The 21,038-nt window shown below is 32.7% G+C and overlaps 1 protein-coding gene across 4 annotated transcripts in view; it reads left to right on the top strand.

Moving 5' to 3' along the window:
• The window catches only part of SBF2 (SET binding factor 2), a 448,846-nt gene that overhangs the window by 175,888 nt on the left and 251,920 nt on the right, over positions 1 to 21,038 (top strand). For all 4 annotated transcript variants that reach the window (XM_074273454.1, XM_074273453.1, XM_074273452.1 and 1 more), the window contains exons 4-6: positions 12,089 to 12,211; positions 13,564 to 13,674; positions 17,404 to 17,509. In XM_074273454.1, the coding sequence (XP_074129555.1) occupies positions 12,089 to 12,211; positions 13,564 to 13,674; positions 17,404 to 17,509 (340 nt within the window). The remainder of the gene's footprint in view (positions 1 to 12,088; positions 12,212 to 13,563; positions 13,675 to 17,403; positions 17,510 to 21,038) is intronic.

Here is a 21,038-nt window from a genome sequence, read left to right as displayed (position 1 = left end):
CATTGACTTCCTCTTTCTCTGTTTTATGCAAGTAAGCATCTAGAGATATAAAATTTCCACTAATAACCTCTTTGGGTGTATCCCACAAATTTTGGTATGTTGTTTAATTGTTGTCTTTCTCTTGGATGAAATTATTGATTGTATCTATGACTCATTCTTTAGGATTAAATTATTTAGTTTCCATTTAACTTTTGGTCTGTCTTTAAGTAGAATGTAGTTTCCTCCCTTAGCACTTTTAATTAGACCTATTTTTGCCTTTGCTTGATCTGAGATCAGGATTGCTACCCCTACTTTTTTTTTTTTTTTCTCCTTAGCTGAAGCATGATAGATTCTGCTCCAGCCTTTTAAAACCTTTACTCTAAATATATCACTCTGCTTTAAATGACTTTTTTAAACAACAAATTGTAGGATTCTGGCTTTTATTGCACTCTGCTATCTGCTTCCATTTTATGGGAGAGTTCATCCCATTCACATTCACAAGTAAAATTAGTAACTCTCTATTTCCTGCCATCTTGTTTATCTTCAGTTACATTTTTCTCTTCCCTTTTCCCCTTTCCCTCCTCCCCAGTATTTTGTCACTGATCACTCCCTCCCTCAAACAGCCCCTCCCTTTTGCAGCCCCTCCTCCTTTCTTATACCTTTCACCTTCTCCTTCTATTTTCCCTTCCATTAGCCTCTCCTCTTCCTTTCCCCCCTTCCCCTCCTACTATGCTTATCCTCCTCCCCTCTTTCCCTCAATTGCAATAGGTCTTTTTTGCCTCCTCATGAGATGGGATTTACCCAATTTTAACTCCATTTTCCTTTCCTGCCAGTAGGATCCCATTTCTTCTTCTAGTTTCTTTTTTTTAAATCATCATAATAAAATCATATTATATCTATACCTTCTAAGTATACCCATAACAGAGATACATATCTCAAGAGTCAAACTTATCATCTTCCCACATAGGAATATAAACTTTTTAACTTTTAAAAGAAAGTTTTTTTTTTTTTCTTTCCTTTTTACCTTTTTATACTTGAGTTCTGCATTTGAAGATCAAATTTTCTATTCAGCTCTGGTCTTTTCATCAGAAATAGATGAAACTCACCTGTTTTATTGAATATCCATCATTTTCTGATATTCACACACATGTATTGTACCTAGACTATATTGTAACACATGTAAAATGTATGGTATTGCCTGTCGTCGGGGGGAGGGAATAGAGGGAGGGGGGGCAATTTGGAAAAATGAATACAAGGGATAATATTATAAAATATATATATAATAATAAAAAAAAAAAAAAAAAAAAAAGAATATCCATCATTTTCCTTGAAAGATGTTGCTCAATTTTGCTGGATAGTTGAGTTTTGGCTGAAATCCAAGTTCCTTTCCCTTTAGGAATATTGGATTTCATGCCCTTCGATCTTTTAAGGTGGAAGCTGGTAGATCCTGGGGAATCCTTTTTATGGCTCTTCAATATTTGAATTGTTTCCTCCTGGCTGCTTGCAGTATTTTCTCTTGATTTGATAATTCTGAAATTTCACTATGATGTTCCTTGGAGTTTTCATTTTGGGGTCTCTTTCAGGAGGTGATTGATAAATTCTTTCAATGGCTATATTACCCTCTGGTTTTAGGACATCTGGACAGTTTTCCTAGATGATGTCCTGAAAGATTATGTCTAGGCTCTTTTTTTAACAACATGGTTTTCAGAAAGTCCAATAATCCTTAGACTGCCTCTTCTAGATCTATTTTACAGGTCAGTTGTTTTTCCAATGAGGCATTTTACATTTTCTTCTATTTTTTTCATGCTTTTAGTTTTGTTTGACTGATTCTTGAAGTCTCATTGAGTCTTTTACTTCCATTTGTTCAGTTCTAATTTTTGGTGAATTATTTTTTTCAGTTAGTTTTTTTTATCTCTTTTTTGCATTTGTCCAATTGAGGTGTTTTTTTCATTGCATTTTTTTTTTCCATTTTACAAATTCTGTTTTGCAACAAATTGGTTTCTTTTTTGTATCTATTTTGTAAGGAGTTATATGCTTTTTCCATTTCATCAAATCTATTTTGCAAGGAGTTAGTTGCCTTTTCCATTTCATGAAATTTATTTTTTAAGAAGTTTTCTTCAGATAATTTCTGTTTTTTCTTTTCCATACCCTCTTGCAAATATCTCATTTCCTTTCCCCATTTTTCTTTCAACTTTCTTTTAAGATCTTTTTTTTTTAATTCTTCCAAGAGAGCTTTGTGAAATATCACCCTATGGGGCTTCATCTAGAGCTGATTTGCATTTAGGATCCTCAGGGTATGAGGTCTATTCTTCTCTTTCTTCATTGTCTATTGTCAGAGTTCTTTTTGCTTTTTTACTTATTTTTTTTAAAGGTTGAAGTTTAAAAGTTGAAGTTTAAGGAAAAGGGGTGATAGCTGCTTTATTTTGCCCTTGGGCTGGTTTTGCTAGCTGACTTCCAGTGCTGGGTGGGTGTGACTAGCTCCTGTAGTCTGAGTTTCAGGGGCTCACAATTTGTCTTTTGTATTTGTTGTGGGTGTCTTACAGTTAATCTGCTTAATCACTGGCTTGCAACTAGGACTGAGTAGCCAAAGAGCCTCGAAGGAGATTCCCACTGTGTGGATGCAGCTCCCCACCTCAACTGTCCTCCCCAGTATTTCCCAGCACCCTCTACTCTCCTCAGATTGGTGAAGTTCCTCTCCATTTTGTGGGCTCACTTCAGGTTTTGACCCTTTTGGGAATTGTGTTTCCACATTAGAACAAAAGCTCCTTGAGGGCAAAACTCTCGTTCTTTTGCTTTGGATAGACATTTTATCTATTAGTACCTTTTATTTTGAACAAAGACTGAAGGGAAACAGTGGATAAGTCCAGGGTTGAACAGATCCTATTTAATTATTGGTTTGCTTTCACACTTGGGTTTTAGAATTTGCATTCAAGAAACCAACCTTTTCTGAAGTCATCAGGAGTGAAGCACATCATGAATGGAGAGAACCATTTTGTAATTTAGATCTGATAGCTAGACTCTTTACACAAGGCTTTTTCTTATCTTTAAGATGGAGTTGGTATACTCTGGAGGTTGAAGCTAGCAGTAGAATGATTGAGGGTTACAATACTGTTTTGGAAATGCTGTCTATCACATGGTTTGAGGTATTATGGACTATCTTTATTTATAGATGTAGAATGACTGCTAAGGATTACATAAATACAACTACAGTTAACTTGGCATTGGCATGCTAGTTCTTAAAAGAGAAATGATACGTTATATACAGAAGCACTCCAGAAAATATAAATCATGACTATATGTTTGAAAAACAATTTACAAATAAAATGCCAATTTACTGATAAAATGCCATTCAGTTTTGAATAATTAATTCATTTTAAAGAAACTTTTGTCACATGATTTTATTCAGTGTGACTTGGTATATTTTTTAATTAAAATGTCATATCTAGTTAGAAAGATTTATTAAATAAAAATGCTAGAATCCTGCAAAGATAGTTTTATTACAAACTTTCTGACTCATTCATCTTATAAAAAAAAATTGCTCCATTTTCTTAATTCAGATATCTACTTAAGAACGATTAGTTCAGCTCCAAAAAAATTTTCTCAAATACCTCAATATAGAAAGGAGAGGGGGGGGTTGGGTTAACAGTGGGATTTTAAAAAACAGTGAAATTCCAAGCATGTTCTATCAAATTGACAGTGTTTTCAATGTGAAATTGTAATAGCCATCATGTTTTTTGTCCAAGGAACAGCTTTAGTTTGAAAGTACCAGAAAGCTGCCTAATAAGTAATGAATTCTTGGCTGTAGCAACTCATGGAGACTCCCTATTAAGTCATAGATGGATCACAATTGGAATTAGATATTCAGACCGATTATATTATGGATTTCCAAAAGATTGAAGACCAGTTTAAACCTATGCCTTCATGTTAAAAAATCCATCAGTTAATCATTGTTTCAACCTTATCTTACATTATAAAATATAAGGAGCAACTAAACTATTCAACCAAAATAATCTACTGAAATAAATCTTTTCTATTCTTGACTATGATTATCTACTAGATAGTCATAAATTGTTTTAGAAATTTATTCCTATAAGTATAACTTAAAAACACATAGAAATATCCTAAGAACTTGCTTTTAGAGTTAACTTTTGGTTCTGAGTGCAGCAGCTTAGCAACCTATTTCTACAATTCTTGAATAAGAGCCTTGCAAATACTGTAAAAGTGGCAGAATAATATCATAGAATGTTAGGACTGAAAGAGGATATTAAAAGTAGTTTATTCCAACCCCATCATTTTACAGAATTTAAGATGTATTTTTAGGTCTGTTGCATTCTGAACTAGGTTAAGTTCAGAGCACTGATGTCTGTCTGAATGCTAGCTAGTCCAAAATATTCATTTGTCACATATTCCACATATTTGTTTTTCTTAATAAAAATATTTTATTAAGTGAGAGTTGATGTGAATAATAAATGTCTTTGGAAAGACAAAGAAACATTGAGGGAGAGAGGGAGGAAAGAGTATGTGGATTTACAGCTGACTTTCACATCTAGTGATAATTTTATTTCCAGCACTGGAAAATTATGATTTTCAATTATTGAAGCTTTTTTTTCATGTAAGTATTGATAGCTTGGATTTCTTCCTTTGAAAATTGTTTATTCATGTCTTTTGTCCATTTATCAATTTGATAATGTCTTTTATTCTTTTTTAAACTTTAGCATTTTATTTTTTTAATTTTATATAATTTTAAACAAATTTTAATAATAGTTTTTTATTTTCAAAATACATGCAAAGATAGTTTCCAACATTCACCCTTTCTAAATCTTGTGTTGCAAATTTTTCTTCCTCCCTTCCCCCATACCTCTCCCTTGGGCAGCAAGTAATCCAATATAAGTTAAACATTAACATTCATTTTTAATTAAAATTTTGAGTTCCAAATTTTTCCCCTCTCTCCCTCCTTGTTAAGATGGTAAGCAATTTGATGTAGGTTATATGTGCAATCATGTATAACATTTCTGTATGGATAAATATAGCAAAAGAAAAAACTTGAATAAAGTGAAAATAAGTATACTTCAGTCTGCATTCAGATTCCATCAGTTTTTTCTTTTGAGTGTTGATAGTATTTTCCATCATGAGTCTGTTCTTCTGGGTCTACTAACTTTATTTTGCATCAGTTCATATAAGTCTTTCTAGGTTTTTCTGAATTCAGCCTATTCATCATTTCTTATAGCACAATTGTATTCTATTACACAAATTGATCACCCAAAGGATGTTTTTTTTCTTATAAATTCTTATTTGTTCTTTTAATAATCTTGAAAATTAGATCAATGAAACTTATTGCGAAGACTTTTTTTTGGCTTAGTTAATAGTTTTCCTTTTAATTTTAGCTGCATTGGTTTTGTTTGCATAAGACTTAATTTCATGTAATCAAATGCTCATATTATCTTCTATGATTTTTCTATTCCTTTCGGGGAATTATTATACCAGTTCACTCTTTCCCTTTCCAACTTGGAAAATTCGTGATTTTTTCCTCCAATTAGAAATAATTTTACCTGATGTTGTATAATTTCCTTTTAACTAATTTGCTTTATTTCATTAATATTTTAACATATAAAAGTCTCAGTTGGGTTTTAGGCATAAGCTAAAGCTATCTGGCTCCAGTTTGTTAGGCAGTTATCCTATCTTGCTTAATAAATCAACATGTTTGGACGATCAAATCTTTCTTTTCTCCATCATTTTAAGCGTTTATTAAGGACCTACCTTGTGCTATGCACTGGGAATCTAAAGACAAAATAAAAACTGATATCTAACTCGTTCTTTAGGCAATTCCCTCCTTTGCTTTCTTATCATGGTTGTTATTATTTTGCTTCTATCTTTGAAATTTCATTTAAGAGCTCCTCATCCTCCTTAGCCAGCTTCTTCAACAAAATACTAGTCCATAAGACTAGTCTTTTCTCTGAACACTGTTATCTATTCTCTTAATGTAGCAGTTTATGTCAGACTTTCCATAGTTTTCCTATCTTGTACCATCATGAATTCCTTGATAGAGTAATCATTTGCCTCTAAGGTTATTGTCATTTTTTAGCAAGTCTATTTTATTGTCAGAATCAGACATAGGATAGCAGTTCCCCTGATTTTAGAAGGATGAACTTATCATTAAGACAAGACACCCATTTATCATCAGGGATAGTGTACTCACATATGCCTAGTTTAAACCCTCAAATCACTTTCCAAAATGCTTCTATAATACATTTATGATGTTTCCCAAATTATTCTTCTCATTTTTTATCCTCTCTGGATGGTCTGCAGTATATCTCTACAAGTTTCACTTCTGTTTCTGCCTCCCCTAAACTTCACCCAAATACATATAAACAGGAAAACAATATGCACAAATATAAAAACACTACTACAGTTTCATCAATATTAAAATGAAGCCAGATTCTATTTAATTATCATGACCCTTGTTACTCTCAGAGATGAGAAAAATATATCCTTCTCTTTTCTTTGGACAGTTCTTGGGGATTGTGACTGCAGAATGATATATAAAATAACAGTCATAGTTCTTGTTTCAGATCATTTTGCTTCACTCTTGTTCTTTGTTAGCAGAGAAAGCTCCCTAGATGAATAGGTAGTGGTGTATGTCTAAAAATGACAAGAATAGGAAAAATAAAAGTCATCAATAAAACTTTAATTAAAAGTAAAATGAAGATATTTCTATATGTTTGTAAGTTATACTTACAGGAGTAAATTTATGGAATATATCACAAATGACGACTATATAGTAGATAATCATAGCCAAGTGTAGAATAGATTTACTTCATCAGTAGATCACTGTGGTTGACTAATTTAATTACTCCTTATATTTTATAATGTAAGATAAGGTCAAAACAATTAATGATTAACTGATGGATTTAAGCTGGTTAGTACTAGATGATCTCACAGGTTCAGAGTAGCTCTAATACTATGAGTCTGTGAAAACTAAGACTACTCTTTGAACTTAAATGGAGATAATTCAGGAAACTGTTACTAATGTGTGATCCAATGAAATTTTATATTTTCAGTGACCTACAAAAAATATAACCCATGGGAATATGAAGAAAAAGTTTTGTCACATCCTTGGCTTATTTTTCCAGTCTTTTTCTCTTGAGTTTTTCTGACATGTTTTAGCTCCCTAAAACATATGTAAAATAAGTTTTTAGGGAATGTAAGCATTAGAAAACTCAGCTCAAGATAATTCTAAAAAAAAAAGAAAAAAAGAAAAAAGAAAAAAAAGAGATAATTCTAATATTTCCAAAGCAGGAGAAGATATTATGTCAGAGGTGTGAGATGTACCAACAGGATGCCTGTGGCCCACAATACTCACAACTACTGTCTCAATTTTAAAGTTTAATTGGGAAGTATTTAACAAAATACATAAAAATACAGTAAATCATGGATAATGTTAATAATTGGTTTTTTAAATCAGTTATGTACTCATAAGGATCCTTATATATATTTTAGTGGCTCCCATTTCTATGTGAATTTGACACTATGCTTTACATGATCATTTGGGCATTTATAGAAATAATGAATTATTGCCAAAGTATCCTAATGCCTTTTCACAGACCAAACCCATGTTACATCATGAGCTGCAGTGTGTCTTTTTGTCATAAAGTACATTTTGCTTGGAAACAGAGAATGGGAATTTATCTTTAAACTTGGAACATCTTATTCTCCTGGGGTGAATATTCTGAATTAAGAATAAAAACATCCCATGATTCACAACAGACCTACAAAATGAGAATCAACATCTGTAATAAGAAGTGATAAAGATAAAAATGGAAATTTTTTTCTCTTTACTGGTTTATAGGAGTGGGTATTTTCTATTTCCTGTTGATTGTACCATTAAGTGTGTATTTCATGGAAGATTTCCCAAACATAATTTTGAATGTTTTATTTGCATTGTTATTAAAATAGGTTAATTTTCATTCATTTTAAATTATCTGTTTGGACTAATTTCTAATAGTACTCCTGGGTATTTTTCACAATGTGGCTATCTTTATCTTTTCCAGGAATTTCCATCATTCCTTTGTCATTTTGAATTCATTAATAATCATTTGAAGCATATGATTCATTTTTTTGTCGCTACTTATTGGTAATTAATGTTCTTCAGATGTTGTTATTTCCAGGGATTCTAAAAGTCAGCCTAATTTCTACATATGCTTTGTAATGAAATTAAAATCCTAGAAATAGTTTTCTATACTGTACCTCATCTTGAAAATTAAATGTGAATTAATATTTGTTTTAGAAGTCTGTTTCTTATTTATTCATCAAGAATTTCTTAGGATAATAGAATTAAGAGCTGGAAGGAAGTTCAGATGTCTTTTCCAGTCTCATCACTGAACAGAGAAGTAAACTAAGGCCCAGAAAGATTCAGTGACTGACTCAAGGTCACTGTGATAGTAAGCAGCAGAACTGGCTTTTAGAGACTAACTCCAGTGTTATTTGTACATAGTAAGTGAGCCATTGTAAAGGTCCAAGCTCTCATCACCTCTTAACTGCACTACTGTGTAAACTACATAGGCATGCACAACATAACATAACATACATAATCAAGCAAAATAAATTCCCACATTTGAACATTCCCTTTGTCCAGTAATGTCTTCCTTATTCTGAATCTTGAGTCCATCATTTCTGTTAGAAAGTAGGTAGTGTGTTTCATTGTCAATTCTTTGAAATTGTTTTTGGTCATGCCCTCATCAGAGTTCTTAAGTCCATTGAAATTGTTTGTCTTTACAGTATTTTATTGTTTTATAAATTATTCTCTTGCTTCTCATTCCTCATTGTTGTGTACAGTTATTCTAAGATTCCTCTGTAACTGCCCTTTTTATTATTCTTTCTACATCATGATGTTTCATTTCATTTATAATCATTGTTTGCTTAGCTATTCCCAGTGCCTATTAGCTTCCAGTATGTTGCTACTACAGAAAGTGTTACTGTAGTTATCTTTGTGCATGTGAGTCCTTTTCCACTTTATTTGATCTTTTTGCAGCACACCTGGGTCAGAATGTCTATATAGTTTAGTATTTTGGACATAGTTCTGAGTTACTTTCAAGAATGGTTGGAGCAATGCACACAGTTCCACCAACAGCAAATGAATGTGCTTATTTTTCCCTCAACTCTTCTAACCTTAGTCATTTTCCTATTTTGCCATCTTTAGCAATTGAGTTAATATGTGGGGAAATTTCAGTTACTTTAATTTGCATTTTCTAGTTATTAGCATTTTGTTACTTTTTTTTCATATACCTATTCACATCCTTTGATCATTTAGTATTTGAGGAATAGCTTTTATTCTTATGAATTTACATCAGTTGCTTATACCTATTAATACCATTCTGTTGTTATTTTTATATGTCTTGGAAATTAAACCTTTATCAGATAAATTTTGTTTTGTTTTGTTTATGTGGAAAAAATTAGTTTTATGTAAATAAAATTGTCTCTTTAGTTTCTGTAATTTCTCTATCCTTTTTTTGGTCATGAACTCTTCCCCTATTTATAAATTGGAAAGTTAAATTCTTCCTTAATCTTCTAATTTCTTTATGGTGTGACCTTTAATATGTAAGTTATAAATTCATTTGGAATTTATGTATAGTATAAAGCATTTATCTAAATCTGATTTCTTCTGCTTTCTAATTTCCCCCATAATTTTTGTTAAATAGGGATTCATTACCCCATTTGGTCATTTCCTCAGAAGGCAGATGGTAGTATGTTCCCCCTTTTAGGAGATGTCCATTCAGGGTTGGATGACCAGTTTTTGGATATGTCATAGTCAGGAGTTTTATCAGATATATGTTGTACTAGATGGTTTTGGAGACCCATTCAGTTCTCAAATCCTGTGATTCTGCAGCTACTTACCTTCTAGGTAAGGATAAAGAACAGGAGTCCTTTTTGTATTGGCTGGAGTGATCCAATGAGCATCTAGTGATTGTCCACCTATCCTCTAAGTTTCAATATACCCTTGCCTCAGGAACTATTTATTGCCACAGCTCAGGAATCCATGAAGGCAAGGCAGGAGTTGGGGGGGGGGGGGGAAGAAAGTAGCTTTTGTTGTTCACTTTTAATTTTCTATGGAATTACTTTTTTGGGTTTTTCATTATTTCCTTTTGATTTCAGTTCTCTTTCTTCATTTGACACGTTATTTTTTAAAGGTTTGGAGGTAGAAGTGTGGAGAACTGGTGTTGGCCACTTTCTGATCTCAAGAACCGTAATCCTTAACCAAATATAACTCCCCTCCTGTGCTTTAATTCACATCACTGTGCAAATGATCTGTATATTCTTTTAACTCTGTTCTACTTACTAATAAGTCTAGACCAACACAGGCTGGATTTCTTATTAGAGTAAGAGTAGCTAAGAGGGACAGTGGATAAATGAGCTTTGGACTCAGGAAGACCTGAATTCAAATAGAGCCTCAGATTCTTAACTAGCTGTGAGTGGCCTTGGCCAAGAGATTTAGCCTCTTCTCAATCTCAGTTTCCTTATCTGTAAAATGGGGATAATAAATTTTCTAACTAATAATAAGGTTGTTGTGAGAATCAGCTGAGATAATATATGTACAGTGACTTGCAAACCAAAGTGCTATGTAAATGCTATTTGATGATAGCATCATGATCACCAGTGTTCATTCTGCCCTTATTTAGACGAATGAAGAGAGAAATTGTCACTGCTCTGTATTCCAGGTTCTGTCCACTCTCTCCCAACAAATACTTGTAAATAGTGGGACCACAATATTCCTCCTGGAACAGAATGAAATAATAACTGAGAAAATTCTCAGAAATAATATAGACAGCGACACAACTGTTACTGGCACTGCAAGCTTTTGATGAGCAAGGGCTCTCTTTTTAATTTAACATTTGCATAGTGTCTAATACAGGTTATTAAGAACTTAACATTAAGAACTTGATAAACATTAGTTGACTTTATAAATCACATGTTCTCTGTCGGTTTTATTTTTTTTTAATTGTTTAGCAATATGTGCCAGAGTTTATTGGACAATAGAGAAGCTTAGAATGGGCCCAACCCAAAGAATATCTGTTGTCCTTTAATCACTTGTGCTCCATAGTTTGTGTTTGCCTTTGCCCGTATCAAATAAGCAGTGGCACACATGCCTTCCACACTAATCTAATAGTTCTGCTTGGAGCTTCTGAGAGAGACAGATGAAAATGCTGTGTAGTCACATCCATAAGAAAGAGGAGACCAGAAATCCAGAGAAATTAGTTTCTCATTTGTCCTGTTCTGTTTCTAAGAATAATGACTTTTCAAGTAATAGTGCTTGTTTTAATTTCCTGGCCTATTCAACTCTAATCCTCTAATCTTATAAGAGTGACTGTTTTAAATAAATACTATAAAACATATAGCAAATCTTATCTTTCAAATAGAGTTTCTATTTAGATAATGATGTCTAGTAGGTGTTGTTTTTTTTTCCCACCTTCAAACCTTAACCATGTTTGGTTAAATAGAATTTGAAGGGTTTTTTTTTTAATGAAGAACGAAATTAAGTATCTTCTATTTTGACATTTTTAATGAGCTATGATCTTAACCTGGCATGACTTTCTATTATGTCCTCTAATCAGAGTAGATGACTGATGACCTTGACAAGCTGCTTTTGCTAGAAAAATTCATCAGATCTCGCAGTTATCCCTGGATAATGAGCTTCTCTGCACTTAGCTTACGATGATCCTTGGAATAGTCTAAATTTGACAACACAGAGTCATCATCAAACTTCTGTAGGTCATAGATTTAAAGTTAGAAGGAACCTAAGAAGTGAAAAAAGCTAAGCCCTGTTTAAAAGTTGAGAAAATGGCAAAGTAGGGAGAAATGACTGTTTTGGCCAAGATACCAATACAAATATTAAGTGTCGGGGATTCTACGACTACAGTTAGTCTTTAAAAATAAAAAAATAAAAATAAAAAATAAAAATTGTATCAGGATGCCTTTCTTAAAGTAACATTCTCCCTGGCTTCCACTTTAAAATTGCCTTTATCTAGTTAGGAGGTGCAGGTTTAAATCTTCTGATGAGCTAGAACCAAGGACAGTACTTCTTCTGTTTATTAATTGTTCTGTCTCTGTTTTTTAGGGAACAAAACAAGAAGATGTTGAAGGTGAAGAGGAGGTGACTGGTTTAATTCAGCCTGCAGAAGTATTTGCTCCCAAAAGCTTGGTGTTGGTGTCCAGATTAGATTATCCAGAAATTTTTAGGGTAAAGAACTTCACAGCTGTCACACATGATCTGTGCTACTTTGCAAATCTGTTGATGTTGATGACAACTTTATTAAATTTTAAATGTCTCAATGTGCTTTAAGAATTTCCCTATAACAGGAAATTAACCCAAAATGAATAGAATCCTTGTTTGATGGATGAAAAACTTGATAAATTAATGTGAATATTCTAAACCTCTGAGAACCTAATTTCTAATCTTTGATCTGCTCTAAATATATGACATATAATTTTTATCATAAAGAAATATTTACTTTTTAATTTATTCCAAACAAACTTGACTTTTGGAAAAATGTAATGAAAGTGAAGATGAGCTCTCAAGTATAAATCAAGGAACTATGGTGACTTTGACTTCTCCCAGCAGCAAGTACAGCTTGAGGCTTAGGGTTGAAAGAGTTTTCTTTCCTTAAACACTGAGTATTTTCACAAAAGCAATTATTTTTGTTTGCAAATATTCATAATTAAATAATGATGGCATGATACATGGCTTAGGGCAATAATTCACATACCACAGAAACTAAATGACAAGAAAAACTAAGAAATACTGATTTGTCAGGATTGCAAAATTGTGTCAAATATAGGTGAAAATTTAAACAAAGGAAAACAACAAAATCTATAAACATTTATTTTTTTTAAAAGTTGGAAAAAAAATTCTCATATTTTGTCACCATTTCTGTCTGTCATTGCAATTCTATCCCAGCTTTTAGGGAAAGTTTTTTTCTTATCCTACATGAAACACTACAATGACTTGCTTCTTTTCCTTGGAAAGGGAAGATTGGGATTATGATTTCATTGATAATTGGAAATTCCTGGTAAGGAAACTCTCTTTTCAGAGAAAGGTCTGCAAATGCTCTTTAACTTACAGACTCAGAGAGTTATCCTTGTCTAAGGTCACATAGTCATTGGTCTGAAGCAGGTTTTGTGCTCAGGGCTTGCTTCTTTGTATAAATGCTAATGTATTTGGCTTAAATAATGACTATAGATTAAATAATATTGTGGAATAAATTTGTGAAATCTACAAAATGTAAAACTAAAAGAAATTTTAAAATGTTTGCTTTTAAAAACTTGGGAATTTTTGAGGTTTGTTTAACAAAACAGTAATTTTTCTCCAGGTTTAATGGAAAAATTAAAAGTAAGCAGAAAAATCTCTTTTGCAAAGGTTCTGTTGTAGAGGGAGATTTCATAAAAGATATGATATTTCCTTCTTGAAATTTATTATGTATTCATAGTAATATATCCTCATTAGACTCAAGGAAAAACTTGAATTTTTCACATATGATAGAGAAGTAGTTCTTGTGCTTTAGTGTTCATTATCTGCCCTCATTTTATTTGTAGGCTTGCCTGGGCCTGATCTACACTGTGCATGTGGATAGTCTGAATTTCTCCTTGGAAAGTCTTATTGCAAACCTCTGTGCATGCCTTGTCCCAGCAGCTGGGGGTTCACAGGTAAATGCAAGAAAAAGGGAGTTGGAGAATGGATTATTTTTACAGTTAATTTGATTTATGAAGAAAGCAAAACATAAATTCTTGTAATATTTTTCTTCTAAAAGAGGGGGGATGATGCTTCAGTTAAGTACTGTCCCCATGGCCTGCCTTACAAAAAGACCAAAAATTCCATGTGTTACTTAGGTCATAAGATTAATCTTGGTGATGGATTTCCTTTATAAAAACGGCATAATTGCTAAAAATATATTTTTTGTGATTTGAACTCTATCAAAATTTTTATTTGAAATATGCACATATACATAATTCTAGTAAAGCTATATATTTAAAAAGCTGGATTCTCCAAATTTTTCCATCCATTTTACTTTTCCTAACTTCATCTTTAGCTTATAGTTCTAATTAGACTTTTAATAATTTTTATAAAAATAAGATATTATAACCATAATGCTTTATTATGTGATTACTTAATATTTTCAAAAATTCTCTCTTTTCTATCACTATCTTATATATAACTAGGGCTATTGAATTTAAAAAGGAAAGATGCAAGAGCATAGGAAGGAAGGAAAAATATAACTAAGTCATAACTGCAAATCAAATAAACTTAGTCATAAAAGAGAAAAGGATAACCGAATTTATTAGAAAACAATCCCATGGTATGTCATTTACAGTCAAGGCATTTAAAACATAGAGATTTACAAAGATAAAATGAGGAGCTATAGCAAAATCTTATATTTCTGCTGAACTTAAAAAAAAAAAGCAAGGATAGCGATCATGATCTTAAATAATGCTACAGTAAATATGGAAAAAATTAAGAAGAGGTAACCACGGAATTCAAACCAAATTATACTAAAAGATGGTGATTGTCTGATGATTACTGAATGGGAATAGAAAAGAATTTATGTATTCCTCAGCAGAATGTATCACCTTTACAATTTAGAATATTTATTATATATTGGGGCATAAAGATTCTACCAATAAATGTAAAAAAGCAGAAATACTAAACATTATTTATAGATCATACCACAATAAGAATTACATTCAATTAAATGTCAAAAAAATAATTTTTAAAGTTATTGGAGACTAAATAGCATAATTCTAACAAAACAATGGGTCAAAAAAAACACAATTGTAGAATCAATAGAAAATTCATCTTAGCAAAAATTAGGGCATATACAAAAATCTTATGAGATGCAGCCAAAGTAGTTCTGAGAAGAAAATTTAAATCTCTAAATTCTTTCATCAACAAAAGAAAGAAGAAATCAGTAAGCTGAGCAAAAAACTTGAAAAAAATAAAAATACTTTGAACAAATCATAAATTGCCAACAAAATAACAAAGTAGAAATTCTGGAAATTGAAGAGATTTATAAAATTGAAAACAAAAAGATAATTAAGTTGATAAATTAAACTGGGAACTTATTTTTTAAAGTAATAAAATAATTAGTTGCCTTGATTTGAAAAGAGAAAGGAAAAAGTTTTATACATAATTTAAAACTGAAAAAAAATTTTCAATTGAAGAGGAAGTAAAGGAAATTGTCAGAAATTCTTTTGTATATTTACATCCTATTAGTCAGTCAAAAAACATTTACTAATTTTCTAGAGCATGCCAGGCACTGTATTACGTGCTGAGGATATAAAGAAAAACAGAAAGAGAAAAAATGAACTCCTGTTTTCAAGGAGCTCACAGCCTTAATGAGGGAGACAACATGCAAAATGACTGTGCAGATGTAGGATAAACTGGGGGTAGTTTCAGAGGAAAGGTATTCAAATTAAGGAGAACTGGGTAAGACTTCTTGCTGGAGGTGAGGCTTTATCTGAAACTTTAAGGAGCCAGGAGGCAGACAAGGGGGATAACCAGTAACATGCTTAGTGTTCAAAGAGCAGCAGGGAGGCCGGTGTTCTAGGATTACATAGTAGTACGTGGTATGGAGTTGCGTCTAAGAAGACTAGAAAAGTAGGAGGGGGGCCAGGTTTTAAAGGGCTTTAAGAAGATTTTATATTTTCTTGTGAATATAATAGGGAGCCCTTGGAGTTTGGGGTTGCTTTTTTTTTTTTTTTTTTTTTTTTTTTATAGGCAGTGTTTATTTTTTTCCTGAACTGTTGTTGAAGGATTTTAAAGAACATTCTTGGGACAGCTAGGTGGTGCATTGGATAGAGCACCAGCCCTGAAGTCAGGAGGACCTGAGTTCAAATCTAGTCTCACACATTTAATACTTTCTAGGTATGTGACCCTGGGCAAGTCACTTAACTTCAATGGCTTCAGCAAGAAAGGAAGGAAGGAAGGAAGGAAAGAAAGAAGGAAGGAAGGAAGAAAAAAGGAAGGAAACTTTTAAAATTACTTTCTTTTCTCTTAAAATACCATATGAATATACAGAAATAAGGAATTTTTTTAAATAAAGAGATGATATTATTTCAATTCTTTAAGCATTAAATATGTTAATTTTCTACTAAGTTCTTTTTGCTTTCTCCTGCTTTTATATACTGAATCTTAGTCATTCAACTGTGAATCCTGGGAGAGCAGGGATTGTTTCATCTCTGTTGTTATATCCTAAACTTGAAGCTTAGTGACTGGCACATACATTTTAAAAATGCTTGCTGATAGATTTAGGAGCATTGCCTTTGCTGATTTAGTTTAAGCAGCTTAATGAGTAGTCTAGCATAAGATAGAGCAGTTCCAGAGACCTATTCCCCATTTTTTCCTAGAAGAGTATTTCCCAAAGTTTTGACATATGTATACCCCCTTCTATAATTTTCATAACTCTGAGTACCCCTCGTCAAAAAAAAATGGATGTATTTTAATAACAATCAAAATATATTTATTTTTTTATTTTTTGGTACATACACAAAATAATAATAAATGAAAAATAAAATTATTCATAATAAAATATAAATCCATGCCAGAAGGTTTGTTGCATGTGGAAGAAGAGCAGTTGTTGGAATTGGCTTCAGATGGATTCTTGAAAAATAAACATAAGGAGTGTACTTTAATATCATTCTGGTTACAAATGCAATATGTGTATCCTGTTTTAACAGAAAAAGTTCTGAAATATATCTTGCCTTTTCCAACTTCATATTTATGTGAAATTGCCTTTTCAGTATTTGTAGACATTAAGTCGAAAAAAAGAAACAGACTATTGGACGTGGAGCCGCATCTCAGATTAAAATTAACAACCAGGGAACCAAATTATGACGATCTGTTATCTCAGCACAAACAATTTCATCCTTCTATATAAAAATAATCAAAATCAGTGGGACTTACTAAAGCACATAACAAATCTTTCCTATAAGAAAAATCGCACATAAGCTAAAAATACACAGGCGCCTGGAGAAGCCACTAACTATTAACAAAGTAAGTTGTCTCTGTAACGAAGTGTGGTATATTCACACTGTGTCACACCGGACCATCCCACGCCTCACAAGATTATCTTGACTCATGAGAACGTAGAATTAGGTGCAGCTAAGCACGTTGCAGTACATATCCCCACCAAACTCTGGTTCAACGTGTACCCCCACCAAACTTTTCCTGTACCCCTGGGGGTACCTGTACCACACTTTGGGAAACACTGGTCTAGAGAGTTATTTTAGTTTCTACAAAACAGCTTGAATTAAAATTCTAAAAGAACAATGAAACTATATTCTTAAAGTTGAAAAGTAAAACCTTAAATATGATAGACCATGTGTTTGCAGATATTTTCTTCTATTTACTCTAGATAAAAGGAGTATTTTTTTCCACAGAAGCTATTTTCCTTGGGAGCAGGAGACAGACAGCTGATACAGACTCCTTTACATGACAGTCTTCCTGTCACAGGCACCAGTGTGGCTCTCCTGTTCCAACAACTGGGTATGTCTATTTGGGGTTCTTTAATGGTCTCTTAAGGAAGATGATGAAAAGCTTTTCATTTTTAGGTCAGGTCACCTATTATAAATCCTATAAAGCTTTTACCATATAGATTTTTTTTTCAATATATTTTAGTCCTAGTTTAATCTGTTTTTCTCCTTTCAGAGTTTTATTGATGTTCAATTATATAGTATGTTAGTTCTGTCATTCATTCATAAAGCAAATAAAGTTAAAGGTATCCTAATTTATATTGTGCTATATATATTGTGCTTAAAATTTTTTTTTGTAGGAGGCAGCAAACTTTATTTTTCCTTTTTCTCAGAAACCAAGCCAGCAAGCTTCAGAAAGCTACTGCATGCCATAACCTCTTCTGTTTCCAACAACTGCAGCTACTTTAACAACCAAAGGAACTATATAGCCCACAATCTTTCCCAATTGTGAGGTTTCTTAGAAAAGCCAGAATTTGAATTTATTCTTACAGATAATATATAGTCTAGCCTACAATCCTGGTACCTCAGTTTGTACTATTGGACGTGGAGCCGCATCTCAGATTAAAATTAACAACCAGGGAACCAAATTATGACGATCTGTTATCTCAGCACAAACAATTTCATCCTTCTATATAAAAATAATCAAAATCAGTGGGACTTACTAAAGCACATAACAAATCTTTCCTATAAGAAAAATCGCACATAAGCTAAAAATACACAGGCGCCTGGAGAAGCCACTAACTATTAACAAAGTAAGTTGTCTCTGTAACGAAGTGTGGTATATTCACACTGTGTCACACCGGACCATCCCACGCCTCACAAGATTATCTTGACTCATGAGAACGTAGAATTAGGTGCAGCTAAGCACGTTGCAGTACATATCCCCACCAAACTCTGGTTCAACGTGTACCCCCACCAAACTTTTCCTGTACCCCTGGGGGTACCTGTACCACACTTTGGGAAACACTGGTCTAGAGAGTTATTTTAGTTTCTACAAAACAGCTTGAATTAAATTAAAATTCTAAAAGAACAATGACTAAGCTAACTTGAATATTGATAGGAAAGGTAAAGGGAGATCCTGATGCCTCTCAGATCAGATGTGTGTTCCTCTCCTCAGCATTAACAGTTCTTCCCAACTCCACACTGCATCCCCCTTCTCCCCCACTCTCCCATATAGCCAAACCATCCCTGGCTGTTCCTCACACACCGTATTCCTTCTTTTGTAGATGGCCTCTGTCCTCACTGCCCCCTCTTAGAATCCCTAGCTTCTGTCACAGTTCAGGTCAAGTGCCATCTCCTCCATTCCTGCTCTTCCCCTTCAATACCACTACTGGCTTCTCTGCAAAATCTCCTTGTATTTATTTTGCATGTCCATAGTGTCCCTACCAACTCAGTTTGCTCATTTGTAAAATGAGAGGATTGGACAAGATGACTTTTGAGTTTCTTCCCTGTCCCAGATCTATATATATAAACTTCTGTATGGAACCTCCTGTGAGTGTAAGCAGCAAGGACTGATCTATGTTGGACTTTGTATTTTTATTTGGCAAATAGTAGGTGCTTAATAAATAAAGGCTTATTAGTGGTCATATTGTGAGGGGCCTTGAAGGCCAGGACAGAACTGATTAGATTTTATTTCCATAGATCCTTATTAGATTAATTGTTAGATAATAGATCATCAAAGAGATAAGCGATAGTAGCTTGATTTTTATTTTCTACTTCTCAGTGGGAAGTTTTTGCAAGTTCTTGAGCAGGATGAAATCATAGAGGGTTTTATGTAATAGTCCTGGTAAAAGTTGTTGAGATCTTGGACTTTTTCTACCTGTTCGTTTCAAGCGAATTGGCTGCAGTTTGTTGATTTCAACTTGTCAGTATTAACAGTGTAGAACCAAGTGAAAAATATGTTTTTTCTGGTTATATCTTTGTAATTTTAAGTCTTCTATCAACAGCAAAGAAAAGGAGACATGTTTTGTGTCTGAAAATGGAAGTTGATGGAAATTGATGCATGTGCTAATTTTTCTGTCAGAAAGAACAGTCTATTCCTGCACCAGCCAGAAATTGTTTGTAGCAATGTTTTAAAATATGCCCCAGATGGCAAAGGCATAAATAGTAGAATTTTATGTAAAGGACAGGAGTTTTAAAAATATGTGCTGAACGTTAGTCTTGATCTTGGCTCACTGAGTTCAAAAAGAAACAAAAACAGCTTATTTTTGAGCATCTTGGAAATAGGTAGCATTAAATAGGTAGCATTTAGCATCATTTGATGTCACATTGGATCATATTTCTCCTTTAAAAGTCTTGATATGTTACTTTTGAATTGAATATTCTATACTTGAAAACAAGTGCTCAGATAAGATCTTATCTTCAACAGTTTAAAAAATGTCAAAGTCTGTTCTTTATCTTGCATTATCTTTTTTTATTAATTGGGAGAATAGGCTTGTGGCTCACCAAAATACACTAGCTTGCCAAGGAAACATGTGCCTCGCTAGGACCAATAATTTTTGATTTAATAATGAAATCCATTTCTGAAAATCTAGTTTATATTTTCAAAGACATTAGTTTTCTTTCCAATCTTGTGGAGTGGCTCATATGTATCTACAAGTTGGAAAAAAAAATTTTGATTTAAATTGCACATGAATCTGTTTTTTTATTCAGAAAACTTATCATAATTGAATTGTTTTATTTCTTTGACTAATATTGAATAAATGAAGCCACAAGAAATTGTCTTGATTCATTAAAAAAATATCATGGAAGAAAATGAAACTGTGTTGCCAAAAAATATTTTTGTCCATGATAGTAAATTTTGAAAAACATTTATTCTAAATTACAATAATTTTAAGTTGTTTTTATTTAAAAACAATAAAAATTTTATTAGTTCATTTAAAGCTAATTAAATTATCTTATTAAAAATTTTTTTGTATCTTGCACTTTAAAAATTAAAAGTTATTAATGTATTTTTGCATTGTGATTACCACAAAACAGCCGCATGCCCTGTGTTGTTCTCACCAACAAGCAAACAAAAACTGTTATGTTTAACCCATCAAATACAGCAATTAGTACTGATAGCACATATAACATTCTATATCTTTAGGGCAGCACTACCCAACAGAGAGGAAGAAAAATTTTCAGCCTTATACATCTGGAATTAGACATTCTATTTTTTCACACTTCTGTTTTCTATTGAATAGTAATATATTCATTGTGTATATGATTTTCCTCAATTTGAATAAATAAGAAAAAGTTAATTATCTAAAATTTAAAACTGCTGACAAGTTGTCAGTTATCAGCTTCCAGGCTCACTCTTTCCTCCAAGATTACTGGCATCCAATAGCAAAACAAAGGTCAAAATAACTGGTGGTGGCCCGGGAGACATTGGGTAACCTTGACCTTTCTAAATTAAGGTCTTTCCAGTTTGCCTAAAGCCATTGAGGAGACAAAAGATTTACCCTTCCCAATTATCAGTCTGTGAGTTGAAGATCACCAGAGTTTCTGGACTGTTACTATTTGAACTTATTTTAACCCATCAAAACCTAAACTGTGGGTCA

This window comes from Sminthopsis crassicaudata, chromosome 6 (assembly GCF_048593235.1).
Source record: "Sminthopsis crassicaudata isolate SCR6 chromosome 6, ASM4859323v1, whole genome shotgun sequence".
Classification (NCBI taxonomy): domain Eukaryota; kingdom Metazoa; phylum Chordata; class Mammalia; order Dasyuromorphia; family Dasyuridae; genus Sminthopsis; species Sminthopsis crassicaudata.
Note: the sequence above shows the minus strand (reverse complement) of the source record. Positions and strands in the feature narration are given on the sequence as shown.